The 24,062-nt window shown below is 47.7% G+C and overlaps 1 protein-coding gene across 3 annotated transcripts in view; it reads right to left on the bottom strand.

Moving 5' to 3' along the window:
* Positions 1-24,062, bottom strand: part of bcar3 (BCAR3 adaptor protein, NSP family member) — a 219,848-nt gene that overhangs the window by 31,733 nt on the left and 164,053 nt on the right. For 2 of the 3 annotated variants that reach the window (XM_078218856.1, XM_078218857.1), the window contains one exon: positions 6,302-6,430. In XM_078218856.1, the coding sequence (XP_078074982.1) occupies positions 6,302-6,430 (129 nt within the window). Of the gene's footprint in view, positions 1-6,301; positions 6,431-23,367; positions 23,625-24,062 lie in introns of those variants that run through there. The other variant, XM_078218858.1, reaches the window with a different exon arrangement.

Here is a 24,062-nt window from a genome sequence, read left to right as displayed (position 1 = left end):
AATATTGAAACTTCTATTAACCCCAGCGCCCAGGGAGCGGGTTTTCCAGATTTCCACCACCCTTTGTGCGGAAAATTGTTTCCTGATTTCATTCCCTAGAGGCTTTGCTCAAACCTGAGCTGGAAAATGATGGCGCCGATTTGCTCAAAGACAGGCTTTGGAGCTGTGGAGCTGGAACTGGATGAACTCAGGATCATTCGGGAGGCAGAGGCAGCTGTAGATAGAAGCTACAGGGAGGTAGCTACTCCTAGAAATGATACCTGGGTGACGGCTAGAAGGGGTAAGAAGCAGTCAGAGCAGCGATCCCCTGGATCCCCTGTTCCTCTGTATGACAAGTATTCCGTTTTGGATACTGTTGGGGGGGACGACTTAACAGGGGTAAGCCATGGGGTACAGGTCTCTGGCACAGAGTCTGTCCTTGTTGCTGAGAAGGGAAGGGGGGAGAGGAGTAGAGCATTAGTCATTGGGGACTCCATAGTTAGGGGGATAGATAGGAGATTCTGTGGGAACGAGAGGGACCCGCGGTTGGTGTGTTGCCTCCCAGGTGCCGGAGTCCGCGATGTCTCGGATCGTGTTTTCGGGATCCTTAAGGGGGACGGGGACCAGCCCCAAGTCGTGGTTCACATAGGCACCCAAGGCATAGGTAGGAAAAGGGATGGGGATGTTAGGCAGAAATTCAGGGAGTTCGGGTGGAAGCTTAGAGCTAGAACAAACAGAGTTGTTATCTCTGGTTTGTTACCCGTGCCACGTGCTAGCGAGGAGAGGAATAGGGAGAGAGATCAGTTGACCACGTGGTTACAGGGATGGTGCAGGAGGGAGGGATTCAGATACCTGGACAATTGGGGCTCATTCTGGGGTAGGTGGGACCTCTACAAACGGGATGGTCTACACCTGAACCAGAGGGGTACCAATATCCTGGGGGGGAAATTTGCTAATGCTCTTCAGGAGGGTTTAAACTAATTCAGCAGGGGGATGGGAACCTGAATTGTAGCTCCAGTGTACAGGAGGTTGAGAGTAGTGAGGTCATGGATAAGGTTTCAGCGTCGCAGGAGTGTATCGGCAGGCAGGAAGGTGGTTTGAAGTGTGTCTACTTCAACGCCAGGAGCATCCGGAATAAGGTGGGTGAGCTTGCAGCATGGGTTGGTACCTGGGACTTCGATGTTGTGGCCATCTCGGAGACATGGATAGAGCAGGGACAGGAATGGTTGTTGCAGGTTCCGGGGTTTAGATGTTTCAGTAAGAGCAGGGAAGGTGGTAAAAGAGGGGGAGGTGTGGCATTGTTAGTCAAGGACAGTATTACGGTGGCAGAAAGGACGTTTGATGAGGGCTCGTCTACTGAGGTAGTATGGGCTGAGGTTAGAAACAGGAAAGAAGAGGTCACCCCTGTTGGGAGTTTTCTATAGGCCTCCGAAAAGTTCCAGAGATGTTAAGGAAAGGATTGCAAAGATGATTCTGGATAGGAGCGAAAGTAACAGGGTAGTTGTTATGGGGGACTTTAACTTTACAAATATTGACTGGAAAAGCTAGTTTGAGTACTTTAGAGGGGTCAGTTTTTGTCCAATGTGTGCAGGAAGGCTTCCTGACACAGTATGTAGATAGACCAACAAGAGGCAAGGCCACATTGGATTTGGTACTGGGTAATGAACCTGACCAGGTGTTAGATTTGGAGGTAGGTGAGCACTTTGGTGATAGTGACCACAATTCAGTTACGTTTACTTTAGCGATGGAAAGGGATAGGTATATACCGAAGGGCAAGAGTCATAGCTGGGGGAAAGGAAATTATGATGCGATTAGACGAGATTTAGGATGCATAGGTTGGGGAAGGAAACTGCAGGGGATGGACACAATTGAAATGTGGAGCTTGTTCAAGGAACAGCTACTGCGTGTCCTTGATGAGTATGTACCTGTCAGGCAGGGAGGAAGCAGTCGAGCGAGGGAACCGTGGTTTACTAAAGAAGTTGAATCTCTTGTGAAGAGGAAGAAGGAGACTTATGTAATGATGAGACGTGAAGGCTCAGTTAGGGCGCCTGAGAGTTACAAGTTAGCCAGGAAGGACCTAAAGAGAGAGTTAAGAAGAGCCAGGAGGGGACATGAGAAGTCTTTGGCAGGTAGGATCAAGGAAAACCCTAAAGCTTTCTATAGGTATGTCAGGAATAAAAGAATGACGAGGGTAAGATTAGGGTCAGTCAAGGACAGTAGTGGGAAGTTGTGCGTGGAGTCTGAAGAGATAGGAGAGGCGCTAAATGAATATTTTTCGTCAGTATTCACGCAGGAAAAAGACAATGTTGTCAAGGAGACTACTGAGATACAGGCTATTGGACTAGACGGGATTGAGGTTAATTAGGAGGAGGTGTTAGCAATTCTGGAAAGTGTGAAAATAGATAAGTCCCCTGGGCCGGATGGGATTTATCCTAGGATTCTCTGGGAGGCTAGGGAGGAGATTGCAGAGCCTTTGGCTTTGATCTTTATGTCGTCATTGTCTACAGGAATAGTGCCAGAAGACTGGAGGATAGCAAATGTTGTCCCCTTGTTCAAGAAGGGGAGTAGAGACAACCCTGGTAATTATAGACCAGTGAGCCTTACTTCTGTTGTGGGCAAAGTTTTGGAAAGGATTATAAGAGATAGGATTTATAATCATCTAGAAAGGAATAATTTGATTAGGGATAGTCAACACGGTTTTGTGAAGGGTAGGTCGTGCCTCACGAACCTTATTGAGTTCTTTGAGAAGGTGACCAAAGAGATGGATGAGGGTAAAACAGTTGATGTGGTGTATATGGATTTCAGTAAAGCGTTTGATAAGGTTCCCCATGGTAAGCTATTGCAGAAAATACGGACGCATGGGATTGAGGGTGATTTAGCGGTTTGGATCAGGAATTGGCTAGCTGTAAGAAGACAGGGTGTAGAAGGATGGGTTAGTAAATTTGCGGATGACACTAAAGTCGGAAGGTTGTTGCAGGTTACAGAGGTACATAGATAAGCTGCAGAGCTGGGCTGAGAGGTGGCAAATGGAGTTTAATGGGGATAAGTGTGAGGTGATTCACTTTGGAAGGAGTAACAGGATTACAGAGTACTGGGCTAATGGTAAGATACTTGGTAGTGTGGATGAGCAGAGAGATCTCGGTGTCCATGTGCATAGATCCCTGAAAGTTGGCACCCAGATTGATAGGGTTGTTAAGAAGGCGTACGGAGTGTTAGCTTTTATTGGTAGAGGGATTTGAGTTTCGCAGCCAGGAGGTCATGTTGCAGCTGTACAAAACTCTGGTGCGGCCACACTTGGAGTATTGCGTACAGTTCTGGTCGCTGCATTATTGGAAGGATGTGGAAGCATTGGAAAGGGTGCAGAGGAGATTTACCAGGATGTTGCCTGGTATGGTGGGAAGGTCTTATGAGGAAAGGCTGAGGGACTTGAGGTTGTTTTCGTTAGAGAGAAGGTGGTTAAGAGGTGACTTAAGGGTGCAGAGGAGATTTACAAGGATGTTGCCTGGATTGAGTGGCATACCTTATGAGGATAGGCTGAGGGAGCTCGGTCTTCTCTCCTTGGAGAGACCTAGGATGAGAGGAGACCTAATAGAAGTATATAAGATGTTGAGAGGCATAGATCAGGTGGACTCTCAGAGGCTTTTTCCCAGGGTGGAAATGGCTGCTACGAGAGGACACAGGTTTAAGGTGCTGGGGGGTAGGTACAGGGGAAACGTTAGGGGGAGGTTTTTCACACAGAGGGTGGTGGGCGAGTGGAATCGGCTGCCGTCAGTGGTGGTGGAGGCAAACTCAATAGGGTCTTTTAAGAGACTCCTGGATGAGTACATGGGACTTAATAGGATGGAGGGTTATAGGTAGGCCTAGAAGGTAGGGATATGTTCGGCACAACTTGTGGGGCCGAAGGGCCTGTTTTGTGCTGTAGTTTTTCTATGTTTCTTAATAGAGGCATACAAGATTATCAGAGGATTAGATAGGGTGGACAGTGAGAGCCTTTTTCTTCGGATGGTGATAGCTAGTACGAGGGGACATAGCTTTAAATTGAGGGGTGATAGATATAGGACAGATGTCAGAGGTAGGTTCTTCACTCAGAGAGTAGTAAGGGCGTGGAATGCCCTGCCTGCAGCAGTAGTGGACTCGCCAACATTAAGGGCATTTAAATGGCCATTGGATAAACATATGGATGATATTGGAATAGTGTAGGTTAGATGGGCTTTAGATTGGTTTCACTGGTCGGCGCAACATCGAGGGCCGAAGGGCCCGTACTGTGCTGTAATGTTCTATGTTCTATGAAGGTGAGCTGCCTCATTCCGGATTCCTTCAGGAGAGGAAATCCTTTCTCTGCAATCAACCCCATTGAATCCTTTTGAATATTCGAACCGAGTCAAGTAGATTACCTTTAAATCGTCAATACTTTACTGAAAACTCATCAACTTACGAGCTTGTCCCTTAATCCCTTCAACCCCAGTGTCGTTCTGATGAGCTAGCATTCGCACCCTTTTGGGAAATATATCCTTTACTCGGTAACGCTGCCCAAAACGGGAGCAGCACCTCAGTTACCTGGCGTCACTGTGAATATTGATCTTTTTTAGCAGAATTTAAATGCACTCATGAGAGGCACTCAATCAGCCAAATTCAATTTCAGAATGATCGAATAGCCACCCGCAAATCCAATCTCCGTCAGTACCTCCCAGTCTGGGATCGCTGGATTCTCAAACACTGGACTGAATTACACGGAATTACCTGGCTCACATTTTAAAATGATGTCCCTTCATTTTAGATTCCTCCTTCACCCCCCCACCCTCATCACACCCCCCCGCCCCAGCCTGCACCCCACCCCTGCACCCCCTCACCCTCACCTCACACCCCCTCGCCCCAGCCTGCACCCCACCCCTGCACCCCCTCACCCTCACCCCTGCACCCCCCCACCCTCACTTCACACCCCCTCACCCCACCTCTGCACCCCACCCCTGCACCCCCCACCCTCACTTCACACCCCCTCGCCCCACCTCTGTACTCCTCCCTGCACCCCCCCACCCTCACCTCACACCCCCTCGCCCCAGCCTGCACCCCACCCCTGCACCCCCTCACCCTCACTTCACACCCCCTCGCCCCAGCCTGCACCCCCCCACCCTCACCACACCCCCTCACCCCAGCCTGCACCCCACCCCTGTACCCCCCCACCCTCACCACACCCCCTCGCCCCACCTGCACCCCACCCCTGCACCCCCTCACCCTCACCCCCACCCCAGCCTGCACCCCACCCCTGCACCCCTCACCCTGATCACACCCCCTCACCCCAGCCTGCACCCCAACCCTGCACCCCCTCACCCTCACTTCACACCCCCTCGTCCCACCTCTGTACTCCTCCCTGCACCTTTCTCCCACCCTACCCTCACACCCCTTCACTCCAGCCCTGTACTGCTCTCTGCACCTACCCCCACCCAATACTCACCCCACTCCTGCACCTCCCCCCCCCCCACCCCACCCTCACACCCCTTCTCCCCACCCCTGCACCCCGTCCTGTACCTCCACTCCACCACCCTCCCCAATCCCTGCAGTGGAAACAGTGAAACCCTTTCAAATTCTTTGAACATTTTAAATATCTCGATCAGATCACTATCCGATCTCCCCTACTCGAGGGACCTCAGCCACAAAATGCCTCCGGACATTTGCTGTTGTTCTTCCCTCCGACTGGGATAGGCTTCAGCATCTCAGCTGAGGCCATTCCTCACAGGACCAGCTCAGAATCAACCCTCCATCAGCACAGGTGGGTGTCTGGAAGGGTGAGCTTTGCTCGAGTGGGGATGGTGAACCGGGCCTTAGTACATTGACTGTTTGTTGTACTCTGTGTCCAACACCGAGCCCTGCTGAGATCAATAGAGGGAGCGTTTGACTGGGATTAGACACAGGGCATGAGTTAACACTGCCTGTTCCGTGTTCCTGGTAAAGACCAGTTTCAATGCCAGAAACACTAGCTCAGAGCAATAAGGAAGGCTTCTAATTTGCTGCTTAAAAGGCAAAGGACAATTTTGGTTTAATGTGATCATGTTTTTTCATTTATAAACCTGCACAAAACGTTGCGAAATCGGGGTCTGGGGAAGATGATCTCATCGCTTATATTGAAATAATGAGTGTTAAGTGATACTGTAAAGTCTAGACTGACTCAAAACCATATGGGAATCTCTGGAGGAGTCTTATAGAGGAAACATCGTCTCACTTCAGTGGTAATTTCTAGCAGCGCTATGCAAAGTATTTGCGTGAACAATCGCAGCTGAAAGGTTGGTAAATGGCAGAGTCCAGATGGGAATGCTAAGCAGCGTACCTTCCTGGGAATGTGGCCATGGTACCAGGCATGGCTGCGCAGGTCTTCACTGTTTAACTTCAGCTCTTCCTCCAGTTCCTTGCGCAGCTTCTCGGGTGTGGAATCCATGATGTACCTTTCCTTTGAGAACTGTAAAACAAGAGGACCAAAGGGTCAGTCAGAATCTAGTTCTCTCCGACTCTCCTATCTGCAGGTCATGGCTCTGCACTTCAGTCTGATTCTCTCCTCAAGCCAGCGTGGGATCCAAAGGTGTATTTGGCCGCAATTCCCATTTTCCAGCTGGTGCTTTGCCTGTCCGTGTTGATGTCAAATCAATAGCCACAGGAGCTTGTGCAGGGTCACACTGTTAATGACTAACAGTTGGCCATGTCCTAGCTTCAATGGGGCTGATGCTGTCGGATCAGACACTAACAGCTCTGCTCACTGCTCTCCTACAGGACAGCATCTGTTCCCAGGCTGCTAATGATGCTTTTTTATTGACGCTCTGTTGACTTAATTATATTAGTTACAAAAAATTAATCTCCGTAGCTGTATATTTCACGTGCTATTATATACTCTACACTGTGACGTCAAAGTAGATTTTTCAGAGCTGTTTCTTCGCCCACCATCAACTTTATATGATTCTGATATTTCCTGGAGACGTGACAACTGATGTTTTTATCCACACTCTTGTTTTCTTATCCCTCGGAAGGTAAGAAACAGAAAATCGACAAGAAAGACAAAGAGGCAGATTCAATCCCTCAAGCTAAAATCAACTGTGTGTGTATAAATATAGCTCATTTTAATTGTAGGAGTGTGTTTAAATATATGTATACACAGGGTTTATATATCTGTGTGTGTGTGCATGTGTGTGTGTGCATGTGTGTGTGTGCATGTGTGTGTGCATGTGTGTGTGCATGTGTGTGCATGTATGTATATGTGTGTGCGTGTATGTATATGTGTGTGTGTGTGTGCGCATGTGTGTGTGTGCATGTATGTGTGTGTGTGTGTGTGCATGTGCGTGTATGTGTGCATGTGTGTGCATGTATGTATATGTGTGTGCGTGTATGTATATGTGTGTGTGTGTATGTGTGTGTGTGTATATGTGTGTGTGTGTATATGTGTGTGTGTGTATATGTGTGTGTGTGTATATGTGTGTGTGTGTATATGTGTGTGTGTGTGTGTGTGTGTGTGTGTGTGTGTATATGTGTGTGTATGTGTATATATGTGTGTGTATATATGTGTGTGTGTATATATGTGTGTGTGTATATATGTGTGTGTGTGTGTATGTGTGTGTGTGTGTGTGTATGTGTGTGTGTGTATGTGTGTGTGTGTGTGTGTGTGTGTGTGTGTGTATATGTGTGTGTGTGTATATATGTGTGTGTGTGTGTGTGTGTATATGTGTGTGTGCGCGCGTGCGCGCGTCTGTGGCCTGGTTTGTTATTAAACATTAGGAGTAATTCTGATTCCTAATGCAACTTCCTCTCCATTACTGTCAACTTGCTGAGCTGATAATTCATTTCCATTTACTTATTAGTTTAACAAAATGCTGGAGTGGACCAGTGTTTCATTTGTTATTGCTGCTTGGTTCATTTGTCATTCCATCTCTGCTTTCATTTTAATAACAGGATGTTTTTCAGGAGTTATTGCATCTCTGTCACCGGCCACGTCTCATCTTTTGATAAGGACACAACTCAACAGCAAGGGGTGGCACAGTGGTTAGCACTGCTGCCTCACAGCACCAGGGACCCGGGTTCGATTCCCGGCGGGGGTCACTGTCTGTGTGGAGTCTGCACGTTCTCCCTGTGTCTGCGTGGGTTTCCTCCGGGTGCTCCGGTTTCCTCCCACAGTCTGAAAGACGTGCGGGTTAGGTGCATTGACCCAAACAGGCGCCGGAGTGTGGCGACCAGGGAAATTTCACAGTAACGTCATTGCAGTGATAATGTAAGCCTTACTTGTGACTAATAAATAAAATTTAAAAACATTACTGACAAAATATCAACAAGAGCAAAGTCAACTTTCCATCCCCAATATTCCCAGGTTCTGCTTTGTTGATGGGAATAACAGTGGTCCCTCTGAATCTTCTTTCCGACACTGTGTGTACCAGATTTCAAGCTCAATTCTCTGCAGCTTTAGCGTAAAGGAACCACAGCCCACCACACACGGCGGATTCCTCGGCTGCGCCACTTTGTGCCTACATAACCACAGTCAATGCACTTCACAAAGAATTCATTCCATGTGAGATTTCTCCAAAAGAAGGATCAAGGTTGTGTAACAACACAATCCCAGGTCGAGAGTTGGAAAGACAAAGCCTGGAATTCTGCCGGTTCTCCCCGTCTCCACCATGGCATCATCCCAAAGGAAAAATTGTGGTTAGCGGTTTGTAACCGGGGGCTTGCACTGGTCAGCTGATGGGTGGCACGGTGGCACAGTGGTTAGCACTGCTGCCTCACAGCGCCAGGGACACGGGTTCAATTCCCGGCTTGGGTCACTGTCTGTGCGGAGTCTGCACGTTTTCCCCGTGTCTGCGTGGGTTTCCTCCGGATGCTCTGGGTTCCTCCCACAATCCGAAAGACGTGCTGGTTAGGGTGCATTGGCCATGCTAAATTCTCCCTCAGTGTACCCGAACAGGCGCCGGAGTGTGGCGACTAGGGGATTTTCACAGTAACCTCATTGCAGTGTTAATGTAAGCCTACTTGTGACACTAATAAATAAACTTTAAAAAGCTTAAAGTTATGGTAGCATATTGTGAGAACCACCCTCCCCCTTCCAACATTTCCCACCCCCGTCCCGTTGGAATTATTTCCAAGCCAATTCCCATTTCCCCTTCTCCCTTCAGAGGTGAGGCAGAGTTTCCACTTTACTGGTTCTCCACGACCCCATCCCCTCAGACTGCCTCGAGGCCTGACTCAGAACACATCTTTTTAAAATATAATTGAACGCTCCACTAGTGGCTCAGTGCATGGTGAGATATATACTGAGTTCTACAGAGAACAAAAGTTAAGGAAAATCTCCAAGAGTGACACTTTGTTTAGTTACAAGTTTAAATCATGGAATGATACCACACAGAAAGAGGCCTTTCAGTCCATCGTGCTGCCTATCCTGGCCCCTTGAAGGAGCTTAGCTTCCTTTGTTCTCAAAGAAAATAGGAAAATAAAGAGTTGGACTGACATCAAATTGAATTGACGTAATGGAAAGTTGTCCTGAAACCACAACTCCTCCACAGGCCTGACCCTCCAAGGCCTGAGAATGAACTAAACTCCACAAAGGTGTCCCGGCACTATGGTGCCCTCCAGTGGTACTCCAATGCCTATACACCATCAAGGTGATGTGTGGAAATCCCAGTCGATAGTCCAGAATTGGGAGCATCTGCGTCAGACAGGCTGCACCTTCTCAAGGGTGACTAGGGGCTGGCCTTGCTGGTGACGCCCACATCCCAAGGTGTAAAAGAAAAATGATTTATTGTCGCAGCCTCTTGCCAACTTCAAGTCAATCAACTTGAAATCAATGGGCAGCACGGTGGCACAGTGGTTAGCACTGCTGCCTCACAGCGACAGAGACCCAGGTTCGATTCCCGGCTTGGGTCACTGTCTGTGCGGAGTCTGCACGTTCTCCCCGTGTCTGTGTGGGTTTCCTCCGGGTGCTCCGGTTTGCTCCCACAGCACAAAGATGTGTGGGTTAGGTGGATTGGCCATGCTAAATTGCCACTTAGTGTCAGGGGGACTAGAGGGTAAATGCATGGGGTTGTGGGAATAGGGCCTGGGTGGGATTGTGGTCGGTACAGACTGAAAGGGCCGAATGGCCTCCTTCTGTACCCTATGATTCTATGACAATCTGTTCAATCACTCTCTCCTTCATTACAATTTTTAAAAAACAATTTAAGAGTATAAACTGCCTCAATTCTTTTCAAATGTTCCAAACTGCAGCACAGAAATGAACCATTCAGCTCAACAGGTCCCTGTTAGTGTAAATACTGACGCAATCCTCTCCATCTCCACCCTGTCCTTTCTTCCTTGTCTGTACATCCAGTACCTCCTTAAACACATTTACACAGTTCACCTCAGCTACCCGCCTGTGGTACCAAATTCCACATTCTAACCACCCTCTTTTTAAAACGTTTCGTCTGTAATTCCTTATTGCATTTAACACCAACATCCCACACACGCGCAAGCAGGGCTCACTGTGCAGTCATTGGGGTGGAAACCAGAGCTGATTCTTATTTTATCCCTAACCCACAGATGATGTGGTGAACATTGATAGCACTGGCAGAGGAAGGACAAGTGACTCCTTACTGTACAGACTCACTGAGCCCTGGGGAGACAGCACAGACAACTCTCAAATCGGGTGTTTCTTATCCAGTGCCAGAGAGTGGCTATTAACTTAATCACATCTACAAGTGGTATTCTAATTGATGTTTGCTCATAGTGCTTTACTGTTGATAATTTCCTGTGGTTCTATTATCTGTGTCTGTTGATACTATTTGCTGCTCTAATTAAAAGCCTTTACCCTTGTATAGAATACACTAAACAATGACAATCTGTTGGATAAACATGGGGCTGGAGAACCGTCACATTAGTTTATGTATCATGGCAGTCCTGTCACTCACTGTAATAAGGTGGCACTGGTTTATATATTGCACAGAGAATCAGGACTACAACAGAGAAACAGGCCACTCAGCCCTTCAACTCTGTACACGTTCTTCCATCCACAAGTCACAGTCTAATCTCCATTCATGTGATGTAACTCATTATGTAGCATTTCCCAATTCAAGGTTTTTTTTAAAAAGTAAATAAAAATATTTTGTACATGTAGTCTAGTGCCCCTCGAGGTACATATTAGTGTGCCAGACCTTGATGCTATTGGAACTGTGATTGCAAAAACGTAAGAGTAGACCCTACCATCGAGCCTGTTCCGCCATTTGATAAGATCGTGGCTGATCTGATTGTGGCTTTAACTCCATTTTCCTGTCTGTACCCCATAACCTTTAACTCCCCAATCTAACTCAGAATAAATTCAATGAGCCAGCCTCCACTGCTCACTGTGGAAGAGAATTCCACAGACTAATGACTCTTCAAGAGAGGAAATTCCTCCTCATCCCCATCCAATATCTCTCATTTTTAAAACATGCCCCGTTGTTCTGGACTCCCTCACAAGAGGAAACATCCTCTCAGTATCTACCCTGACGAACCTCCTGATGTCTCAATAAGTTCATCTCTCATTCTTCTAAATGCCAGGGAAAAAAATGGCCCAACCTACTCAACCTTCCCTCATAAGACAACCCCTTCATCCCTGGAATCAGCCCAGTGAACCTTCACTTGAATAGCTTCCAATGCACGGATATCCCTCCTTTAATAACTGACAATACATTGGATTTAACACCAACTTGCTGGTGACGCCCACATCGCAAGATGTAAAAGAAAAATGATTTACAGATTTATTGTCACAGTCTCTTGCCAACTTCAAGTCAATCAACTTGAAGTCAATGGGCAGCACGGTGGCACAATGGTTAGCACTGCTGCCTCACAGTGCCAGGGTTCGATTCCCAGCTTGGGTTACTGTCTGTGTGGAGTTTGCTTCAATTAAAAGTCTTTCCCGTGTATTTGATTTGATTTATTATTTTCACATGTATTAACATACAGTGAAAAGTATTGTTTCTTGAGCGCTATACAGACAAAACATACCGTTCATAGAGAAGGAAACGAGAGAGTGCAGAATGTACTATTACAGTCATAGCTAGGGTGTAGAGAAAGATCAACTTAATGCAAGGTAAGTCCATTCAAAAGTCTGACAGCAGCAGGGAAGAAGCTGTTCTTGAGTTGGTTGGTACGTGACCTCAGACTTTTGTATCTTTTTCCCGAAGGAAGGAGGTGGAAGAGAGAATGTCCGGGGTGCGTGGGGTCCTTAATTATGCTGGCTGCTTTGCCGAGACAGCGGGAAGTGTAGACAGATTCAATGGATGGGAGGCTGGTTTGTGTGATGGATTGGGCTACATTCATGACCTTTTGTAGTTCCTTGTGGTCTTGGGCAGAGCAGGAGCCCATGCCAAGCTGTGATACAACCAGAAAGAAGTTTAACAACACCAGGTTAAAGTCCAACAGGTTTATTTGGTAGCAAAAGCCACACAAGCTTTCGAGGCTCTGAGCCCCTTCTTCAGGTGAGTGGGAATTCTGTTCACAAACAGAACTTATAAGACACAGACTCAATTTACATGAATAATGGTTGGAATGCGAATACTTACAACTAATCCAGTCTTTAAGAAACAAAACAATGGGAGTGGAGAGAGCATCAAGACAGGCTAAAAAGATGTGTATTGTCTCCAGACAAGACAGCCAGTTTCACCTGAAGAAGGGGCTCAGAGCCTCGAAAGCTTGTGTGGCTTTTGCTACCAAATAAACCTGTTGGACTTTAACCTGGTGTTGTTAAACTTCTTACTGTGTTTACCCCAGTCCAACGCCGGCATCTCCACATCATGAATACAACCAGAATGCAGTATTCCAGGTGAAATCTCATCAGTGCCCTATGTAGCTGTAGCAAGACTTCCCTCCCTTTATACTGCATCACCCTTGCAGTGAAGGGCGACTTTCTATTTGTCTTCCTAATTATACGCATAGACATTATAGTTAAGAAAGCCCACCAACGCCTCTACTTTCTCAGAAGACTAAGGAAATTTGGCATGTCAGCTACGACTCTCATCAACTTTTACAGATGCACCACAGAAAGCATTCTTTCTGGTTGTATCACAGCTTGGTATGGCTCCTGCTCTGCCCAAGACCGCAAGAAACTACAAAAGGTCGTGAATGTAGCCCAATCCATCAGGCAAACCAGTCTCCCATCCATTGACACTGTCTACACTTTCTGCTGCCTCGGAAAAGCAGCCGGCATAATTAAGGACACCACACACCCTGGACATTCTCTTTTCCACCTTCTTCCATCAGGAAAAAGATACAAATGTCTGAGGTAATGTACCAACCGACACAAGAACAGCTTCTTCCCTGCTGCTACCAGACTTCTGAATGGACCTCCCTCTCATTAAGTTGATCTTTCTCTACACCCTAGCAATTACTGTAACACTACATTCTCCACTCTCTCCTTTTCTTCTGTATGAACGGTATGTTTTGTCTGTATAGCGCGCAAGAAACAATACTTTTCACTGTATAATAATACACGTGACAATAATAAATCATTGCTTACTGTACCTACATGGTAACTTTTTGTGATTCATATACAAGGACACCCAGATCCCTCTGACCCACAGCAGTCTCTCTCCATTTAAGTAATATTCTGCCTTTCTATTCTTCCTGCCAAAGTGGACAACCCCACGTTTTCCCACATCATATTCCATCTGCCAACTTTTTTATCCATTCACTTAACCTGCCTATACCCCTTTACAGACTCTTTGTATCCTCCTCACAACTTGCCTTCCTACCTATCTTTGTCTCTTCAGCAAATTTGGCTACAGTTTCGTCGGTCTCTTTATTCAAGACATTAACATAGGTCATAAATAGTTGTGGTCCCAGCATTGATCCCAATGGCACTTCACTGGTCACAGTTTGCCAACCTGAAAAATGACTACTTTATCCGGACTCTCTGTTTCCTGTTAGCTGGCTAACCCTCTATCCTTGCTAATATATCCCACCCAACACCCAGTGTTCATTAACCTTTAACAGACTTAGGGGGTAGATGTGCAACATTTGTAAACTGGCTGATAGCTGAGTCATCAGCCTGTCTTACATTTCGATATTTATTTCCACTGACAGTCCTGATCTGTCCCCAGTTCTCATCCAGGAATCCGATCAGGTTACAGTATAAACTGAAAAGGTTAGAATCCATTGAATCCCTACAGTGCAGAAGGAGGCCACTGGGCCCATCGAATCTACACCGACTACAATCTCACCCAGGTCCTATCCCCGTAACCCCGTGCATTTACCCTAGCCAGTCCCCCTGACACTAAGAGGCAAATTAGCACGGCCAATTCACCTAACCCGCACATCTTAGGACTGTGGGAGGAAACCGGAACACCTGGAGGAAACCCTCGCAGACACGGGGAGAACGTGCAGACTCCGCACAGACAGTGACCCAAGCCGGGAATTGAACCCGGGTGCCTGGCGCTGTGGGGCAGCAGTGCTAACCACTGTGCCATTATAATCAAAGCAGAATGGGGAGCACGGGAATCAAAGCAATATTAAACTGGTCCAGCTGTTGTGAATCTGAGCAAGTGGCTCCTGCCCCTCTGTATTTCCACAATAATAACCTGTGATTAAGTGGCCTCACTCCGTGCTGCTTTTGATGGCGCTGCAGCTGTTTGTAATGACTGTTTGCTCCATCCACAAATACAGGTGAACGTGAATGCCAGACACAGTCAAACTAAACACATCTGGACCTCAGCATCAGAGAGCTCAGGTGCCTCACACTCTTTTCCGTCGGATGTATGCGCTCCTCGGGATTACCTGGTCTGTTATTTTAACACCAGCGTTTTAACCTACTCGTTTTGTACCTATTCTGCTGGATCAGTGACCCATCCACCATATTAAACATCCCCTTCCCTCACCACCAGTGCTCCCGTGACTGCAGTGTCCACTGCAGGGTCCACTGCAGCAACTCACTAAAGCATCACCACCTCCAACTCACACACCACGCTGACTGGGGAATAAATCACTGCGCGTGGACTGCAACAGTTCAGGAGAAGGAGGTCAACCGCACCCCTCTGAAGGGCAATTCAGGGTCAGCAATAAATGCTAGTGGTGACAATATCGCCAAGAATTAATAATTTTTAAAATATAGTTTAACGCTGACCTTATATAACACGCATCAGAAAGCTGTGGGGTGACCTGGAAGTCACTCCACAATGACTTGGGAGGCAGTGGTGCAGTGGTTTTTGTCACTGTATTAGTGACCCAGAGCAAGATCGGGGGACCCAGGTTCAAATCCCATCACGGTAGATGTTGAAGTTTGAATTCAATAAAAATCTGGAAATAAAAGTCTATTGATGACCATGAAATGATTGTCGTAAAAACCCGACGTTTTGAGTCCCTTTTTTGAGACCCCTTTTGAGACCCTTTGAGATCCGCTTTGAGACCCTTTGTCAGGTCATCTGGACTCAAAATGTCAGCTCTTTTCTCTCCTTACGGACCTGCTGAGATTTTCCAGCATTTTCTCTTTTGGTTTCGAATTCCAGCATCCGCAGTAATTTGCTTTTATCCAGTTGTAAAAACCCGTCTGGTTCACTAATATCCTTTAGGGAAGGAAATCTGTCGTCCTTACCCGGTCTGGCCTACATGTGACTCCAGAGCCACAGCAATGTGGTTGGATCTCAAATGTCCTCTGAAATGGAGGGCAGTTAGGGATGGGCAATAAATGCTGACCCAGCCAGCGATGCCCACATCCCATAAATACATTTTTAAAACATAGGCCGTTAAAGTTCTGAAATATTTTGATAGAGTGGATAGAGAGAGAATATTTCCTCTTGTGGGAAAGAGCATAACTGGAGACCATCGATAAAAGATAGTCACCTAGAAATTCAATAGGGAATTCAGAGGAAACACCTTTAGCCGGAGAGTGGTGAGAATGTGGAATGCACTACCTCAGGCTGTGATTGAAGCAAATAATATGATGCATTAAACGGAAAGCTAGACAAAGGTATGAAAGAGGAGGGAAGAGAGGGTTATGATGATAGACTTAGATGAGGAAATATGGGAGGAGCCTAAAGTTTATTTATTAGTGTCACGAGTAGGATTACATTAACACTGCAATGAAGTTACTGTGAAAATCCCTTAGTCGCCACACTCTGGCACCTGTTCGGGTTACACTGAGGAAAAATTTAGCATGGCCAATGCACCTAACCAACACGTCTTTCAGACTGTGGGAGGAAACCCACGCAGACACGGGGAGAACGTGCAGACTCCGCACAGACAGTGACCCAAGCCAGGAGTCGAACCCGGGTCTCTGGTGCTGTGAGACAGCAGTGCTAATCACTGTGCCACCGTGCCGCCCTTATATGACAGTACGGACTGGTGAGCTGAATCGCCTGCTTCAGTGCTGTACATCCTCTGTAAATCGAGGATTTTAGGTCTTATCGTTCTTAAAACAGGTAGATTAAGCATGTTTGCACAAACAATTAAACAGGATCAATCTGCTTAGCAACAAAGCAACTTCGCATTTTCAAGAGTTGCTCAGAGAAACTAGAAGCAGGAGGAGGCCATTCGGCCCTTCCAGCCTGCTCTGCCATTCATTATGATCATGGCTGATCATCGAATTCAATATCCTGATCCCATAGAACATCATGTAAAGGAACATCCCAGAGTGCTGGACAAGTGGAATGGACGGGGTGTGAAGGAATTTGAGAATGGAGGTCAAAGGCAAAGAGAGAGCAGAGATCTGAATTTGTGTAATGGGAGATATTCAGCTGTGGACTCCCTGCTGCCAAGGGGATTCCTATTACGGCCGTGTGTCCAAGAAGTAACACACCCAGCCCGGGAGCTTTCACACATTAATATAAAACCAGCGGCAAATCACAATTTCCGGATCCGTGCCCCAGGCTGGGGGTGTACATTTGCCCAGAAGCTCTCCTGGCCGGAATGGGAATAGTGAGGCGGTAAGTCTATCCTACAGCATCTTATCTCACCTCCCAGATACATTTCAAATCGCTTCACATACAGTAAGTGACTCTGCAATGAAGTGTCTGATGTAAATGTGGGCAAATTCGCAGAATCCCTACAATGCAGAAGGAGGCCATTCGGCCCATCGAGTCTGCACCGACCACAATTCCACCCAGCCTCCCCATCCCATAACCCCACACATTTACCCTAGCTAGTCCCCCTGACACTAAGTGCCAATTCAACATGGCCAATCCACCCAGCCTGCATGTTTTTGGACTGTGGGGGGAAACCGGAGCACCCGGAGGAAACCCACGCAGACACGGGGAGAACATGCAGACTCCACACAGACAGTGACCCAAGCCGGGAATCGAACCCGGGTCCCTGAAGCGGTGAGACAGCAGTACTAACCACTGCGCCACCGTGCCTTCAAAGGCTTTTGAACACAGAGAGGCAATAAAAATGAAATGGTTTGGGAAGAGAATCCCAGAGGATTGAAGAGCGATGGTAATGTTAGACAAACAACAATCCAGAGTTGCAGCCTGGACTGCAAGAAAAGTTTTCCTGAAAAGGGGACAATAACATGCAAGGATTTGGTAACGACCAGCATCATCTTGGAAATGGCTCCAACAAGGAGGATGCCAAAACTGGGAGGTTATATCTAGTAGGAAAAACCGTGAAGGCGGAGCTCATTATTCTCGAAAAGAGATGCTTGAGGGGTGACCTGATTCAATGAAGCCTTTGACCAAGAGTGGCACCCAGGAGCCCTGTTAAAATTAATGTCAATGGAAATCAGGGGCACTCTTCATTGGTTGGAGTCATACCGAGCACAAAGGAAGATGGTTCTGATAGTTGGAGGTCAGTCATCTCAGTCCCAGGACATCACTGGAGGAGTTCATCAGGTTAGTGTCCTAAACCCAACCATCTTCAGCTGCTTCATCAATGATTTCCGTCAACAAAGTGGAGATTTTCACTGATATTACACAGCGTTCGGTACCATTTGCAACTCCTCAGATGTGTACAGCATGACCTGGAGAATATTTAGGCTTGGGCCAATAAGTGACAAGTAACAACTGCACCATGTGAGTACAAAGTAATGGCCATCTCCAATAAGGGAGAATCTAACCATCTCCCTTTGACATTCAATGGCATTACCATCACTGAGACCCCAGTAGAAACACACTGGGGGTTACTATTGACTAGAAACTGTATTGGACCAGCCATATAAATACTGTGGCTACTGGAGCAAGTCAGAGGTTGAAAATTCACCTCCGGACCCCCCTCAAAGCCTCTCCACAATCTTCAAGATACAAATCAGGAGTGTGATGGAATACTCTCCACTTGCCTGGATGAGTGCAGCTCCAACAGCACTCAAGAAGCTCGACACCATCCAGGACAAAGCAGCCCACTTGATTGCTACCCCTTCCTCAAACATTCATTCCCTCCAACATTGATGCACAGTGGCAGCCATGTGTGCCATCTACAAGATGCACTACAAGACTCACCAAGGGCAGCACGGTGGCACAGTGGCTAATACTGCTGCTTCACAATGCCAGGGATCTGGGTTTAATTCCCAGCTTGGGTCACTGTCTGTGCGGAATCTGCACGTTCTCTCCGTGTCTGCGTGGATTTCCTCTGGGTGCTCTGATTTCCTCCCACAGTCCAAAAGACGTGCTGGTTAGGTGCATTGGCCGTGCTAAATTCTCCCTCAGTGTACCCGAACAGGCGCCGGAATGTGGTGACTAGGGCATTTTCACAGTAACTTCATTGCAGTGTTAATGTAAGCCTACTTGTGACAAATAAATAAATAAAACTTTAAAAGGTTCCTTAGGCAGCACCTTCCAAACCCATGACCTTTACAGACAAGAAGGACAAGGACAGCGGATGCATGGGAACACCACCATCCACATGTTCCCCTCCGAACCACCCTGACTTTGGCGACACGGTAGCACAGTGGTTAGCACTGCTGCTTCACAGCTCCAGGGACCTGCATTCGATTCCCGGCTTGGGTCACTGCCTGTGCGGAGTTTGCACATTCTCCTCGTGTCTGCGTGGGTTTCCTCCGGATGCTCCGGTTTCCTCCCACAGTCCAAAGATGTACGGGTTAGGTTGATTGGCCATGTTAAATTGCCCCTTAGTGTCCTGAGATGCGTAGGTTAGAGGGATTAGTGGGTAAATATGTAGGGATATGGGGGTAGGGCCTGGGTGGGATTGTGGTCGGTGCAGACTCGATGGGCCGAATGGCCTCTTTCTGTCCTGTAGGGTTTCTATGACTTGGAAATATATTGCCTTTCCCTCAGTGTTGCTGGGTCAGGAACCTGGAACTTCCTCCCTAACAGCACTGTAGGTGTATCTACACCTCAGGGACAGCAGTGGTTGAAGAAGGCAGCTCACCACCACCTTCTCAAGGGCAACTAGGGATGGGCAATAAATGCTGGCCTAACCAGCGATGCCCACATCCCGTGAATGAATAATATTCAATCAGTACTCTGACTTCAATTCACACGTTCTCATCATAGTCCAAACCTACTCTTCACATTGACTTCCTCATCATTTTACACCCTTACTCTAGCAACCAAAATCAACCTTGAAACAGTTCCTACAGATTGGGGTGTAGCTAATGTAACTAAAAAGGGAGGTAGAGAGAGAACAGGGAACTATAGGCCAGTAAGTCAGACATCGGTAGTGGGGAATATTCTAGAATCCATTGTCAAAGATTTTATAGCAACCACTTGGAAGACAGTGGCAGGATTGGACAGAGTCAGCATGGTTTTGTGAAAAGGAAGTCATGTTTGACAAATCTACTGGAATTCTTTGAGGATGTAACGATTAGAGTTGATGAGGGGAAGTCAGTGCATGTGGTTTATTTGGACTTGCAGAAGGCTTTCGACAAAGTCTCACATAAGAGATTAGCGTGTTAAATTAAAAGGCATGGGATTGGGGGTAGTGTGTTGAGATAGGATGAAAAATGGTTGACAGACAGGAAACAAAGGGTAGGAATAAACGGGTCTTTTTTCCAAATGGCAGGCAGTGACTAGTGGGGTACCGCAGGGATCAGTGCCGGGACCCCAGTTATTCACAATGTATATTAATGATTTTGATGAGTGAACTGAATGTAATGTCTCCAAATTTGCAGATGACACAAAGCTGGGTGGGAGGGTGAGCTGTGAGGAGGATGCAGAGATGCTTCAGTGTGATTTGGACAGGCTGAGTGAGTGGGCAAATGAATGGCAGATGCAGTATAATTTGGATAAATGTGAGGTTATCCACTTGGTAGCAAAAACAGGAAGGCAGATTACTATCTGGATGGCCATAAATTAGGAGAGGGGAATGTGCGACGAGACCTGGGTGTCCTTGTGCACCGGTCGCTGAAGGTAAGCATGCAGGTGCAGCAGGCGGTAAAGAAGGTAAATGGTTTGTTGGCTTCCATAGCGAGAGGATTGGAGTACAGGAGCAGGGATGTCTTGCTGTAATTACACAGGGCCTTGGTGAGACCACACCTGGAATATTGTGTGCAGTTTTGGTCTCCTTATCTGAGAAAGGATGTTCTTGCTCTAGAGGGAGTGCAGAGAAGGTTTACCAGACTGTTTCCTGGGATAGTGGGACTGACTTAAGAAGAGAGATTGACTAGGTTAGGATTGTATTTGCTGGAGTTCAGAAGAATGAGGGGGGATCTCATAGAAATCTATAAAATTCTGACAGGACCAGACAGGGTAGATGCAAGAGGAATGTTCCTGATGGTGGGGGTGTCCAGAACCTGGGGTCACAGGCTGAGGATACAGGGTAGACCATTTAGGACAGAGATGAGGAGAAATTTCTTCACCCAGAGAGTGGTGAGCCTGTGGAATTCGCTGCCACAGAAAGCAGTTGAGGCCAAAACATTGTGTGTTTTAAAGAAGGAGTTATATATAGCACTTGGGGCTAAATGGATCAAAGGCAAGATCACACTATTGAGTTGGATGATCAGCCATGATCATAATGAATGGCAGAGCAGGCTCGAAGGGCCGAATGGCCTCCTCCTATTTTCTGTGTTTCTAACCCCAGCCTGAAATGTCTTTATTCTAATGTTGGCCGCACTATGAAGTAACGAATGCACTGGGAAAAGCTATAGACCCTCCAGAAAGCAGCACTATCGGGTAATCTCTGTCCTCGGTAGCTCCACCCTGGTCCAGTATCATTATGAGAGTTTACATCTGACCGCTGGGGTCTCTCCCTTCCGATCAATCTGTAAACAAACATCCAGCAAGAGATTTCGCCTTGGTCTGTCCTTCATATCTCACACTCACACGGAGCTTTCATCCCTCAAATCCCATGTGGAAAATCATTAAGAGGGATATTTTTCTCTGCAGGGCTGGGAACCGTTAGCAAAAACCCACATGAAACAACAGTCTCACAGTCAGACCCTTCATTCAGCTGCCATTAAACACCTCATCCTTTTGAATTCAGTCCAGCTGCGACTTAAAAGGGGGGGGGGGGGGGGGTCGCTGAGGATCTTGGGTTTTATTTGGTTTTCCAATCTGATACATGGATTTCAAAAAAAAATAAACAGGCCCTGTTGGAGTACAGTTGGAAAATGAGGCAGTTTCTCAGCCTGTGTGAGCTGCCCAGGGAACTTGGCAGAAAGTGGGGTTGATTCCAATAAACCACAACTGACCCAGCTTCTGTTCGACCAACTGTATCGCCCAGAGAGGTGTTCAAATCCCATCCTGAACAGGATTCCTCTGTTAACATCCTCGCTGCCCCTGTCCCCAGGTCAATAATATGGCCCTACCCCCAGGGTCACAGTGTAACCCCACCCTCCAAGGTAACAGAGCCATACCGCTTCTCAGGGTAACAGTGTGACACCCCCAGGGTAACAGTGTGAAACTCCCCAGGGTGACACCCCCCAGGGTAAAAGTGTGACACCCCCAGGGTAACAACCCTCAGGGTAGCAGTGTGACACCCCTGGGGTGACAGTGTGACACCCCTGGGGTGACAGTGTGACACCCCTGGGGTGACAGTGTGACACCCCTGGGGTGACAGTGTGACACCCCCCGGGGTGACAGTGTGACACCCCCCGGGGTGACAGTGTGACACCCCCCGGGGTGACAGTGTGACACCCCCCGGGGTGACAGTGTGACACCCCCCGGGGTGACAGTGTGACACCCCCCGGGGTGACAGTGTGACACCCCCCAGGGTGACAGTGTGACACCCCCCAGGGTGACAGTGTGACACCCCCCAGGGTGACAGTGTGACACCCCCCAGGGTGACAGTGTGACACCCCCCAGGGTGACAGTGTGACACCCCCCAGGGTGACAGTGTGACACCCCCCAGGGTGACAGTGTGACACCCCCCAGGGTGACAGTGTGACACCCCCCAGGGTAACAGTGTAACAACCCTCAGGGTAATAGTGTAACAACCCTCAGGGTAACACTCCCAGGGTAACAGCAAGACACCCTCAGGGTAACAGGGTAACACCCCCCCAGGGAAACAGTGTGACATCCCCAGGGTAACAGAGTAACAGAGCCTCAGGGTAACAGTGTAATACCCCAATGTTAACAGTGTGACACCCCCAGGGTAACACCCCCAGGGTAACAGTGAGACACCCCCAGGGTAACAGTGTGACACCCCCCAGGGTAACAGTGAGACACTTCCAGGGTAACAGTGTAATACCCCAATGTTAACAGTGTGACACCCCCAGGGTAACACCCCTCAGGGTAATAGTGTAACAACCCCCAGGGTTACAGCGTGACTGACACTCCCAGGGTAACAGTATACAATGCAGCTCCCATTCACACTGCCAGCCTCACAGTGAACCCAGTCCTTTCCCCCCTGGATCGCGGGTTTGGGGGAAGTTGCAGCGAATCCCTTTCGCTTCCGGCACGGTCTCTTGTTGAAAGGATTGGAGTGGGACTTTTCAGCAGGCGGTTTGAATCTGGAGCCAGGGTTATTTTCGCTCCATCGACATCATTCCTGAGCTTGGACCCAGAGCCCATCTGACACTAATAATACCCCAAAGTCTGCATGGAAACTGAATGGAAAGTTCCCATGACAACCTCGCCAGTTATTTTAAGGATCAAAAGGCCGTTTGCCAACACACATTGCTTAATATATTGTGTAGCTTAAACAAGTGCGTGAATGTCAGACTCAACATGTAACCGCCGGTCCCTCAAACTCCCCAACAGCTCACCCTGTACACACCAGGAGCCTCGAGTATAGACCGAATTCTCACAGTCCAGTCTGAATCGAGCCTTCTCCTCTGTACAGAGCAAATGCAAACTTTACACAAAGGCAAACAACCTGGAATCAACAGCCCCCATTCACAAAACCATTGCTGTCCCAGTTCACATCTTGTTAAATACATCAACTCTCAGTGTTGTACACACAGCTCCAGTTAGCCTGGGAGATCTTTCGACAATATGTTTTGCCTCTCGGAATAGTTCCTTAGTAATATAACTGCCTGGCTGTTTCCCGTGCTGGGTCTGACAGTTGAGTTAAGAATTCACAAGTACATACCTTGCCTCCTCCAATGTAGGAGTTCCTGTAGAAACAGCACACGGTAGCCGAGATAGCTCGTAAAATGCTGCATCTCTCAGTCATTGTGGAAGGTTTGGAGTCCGCTATTTGTGTGGAATACACAGACCCGGATACTGGAGTTTTAAAAAGAAGGAAACCTCGCTGGACTATCCCACAGCTGGGACTCGATCTACATTCCCCCCCCCCTGACGCCAACGCTGCAGCTCACTCAAATGAGTCTGTGGGGGTCCTCCTATACCGAGCTGGCACTCTACACTGAACAGTCCATGTATGGAAAGCTGCACTCCTCATGTGATCCCCACTGGAAAACAACCCTCTCCAGCATCTGGGAAGAGCCTTCGAACTGAGGAGCTTTAATTACAGCCCTCGTGGAAGCGTCAGTCACTCCCTCCCTCTGCACTCCCTCTTAGCTCCTTACCTGAAATACCATGTTGAGGAATCTTTACCCTCTGCAGTCTCTGTAAGGACGATGCTGTGTGCTGAGCTGTAAGAAGCCAAGACTGACTGATAACTCCCCTGGTTAAAAGGATAACTGAAGGTTGGGTCGGACTATCTGAAGTTTTAGCATTCTGAACCACTGACTCATCCGAAATATGTAGAGGACACCTCACCCCATATCATCCTCCCCCTAATGAACTGGCTAATTGTCGGCTGGATAGATTTGAAAGCAGTGT

The sequence above is a fragment of the Mustelus asterias genome, chromosome 8, assembly GCF_964213995.1.
Source record: "Mustelus asterias chromosome 8, sMusAst1.hap1.1, whole genome shotgun sequence".
Classification (NCBI taxonomy): Eukaryota; Metazoa; Chordata; class Chondrichthyes; order Carcharhiniformes; family Triakidae; genus Mustelus; species Mustelus asterias.
The sequence above is the reverse complement of the archived record's forward strand: the minus strand, read 5'-3'. Positions and strand labels throughout refer to the sequence as shown.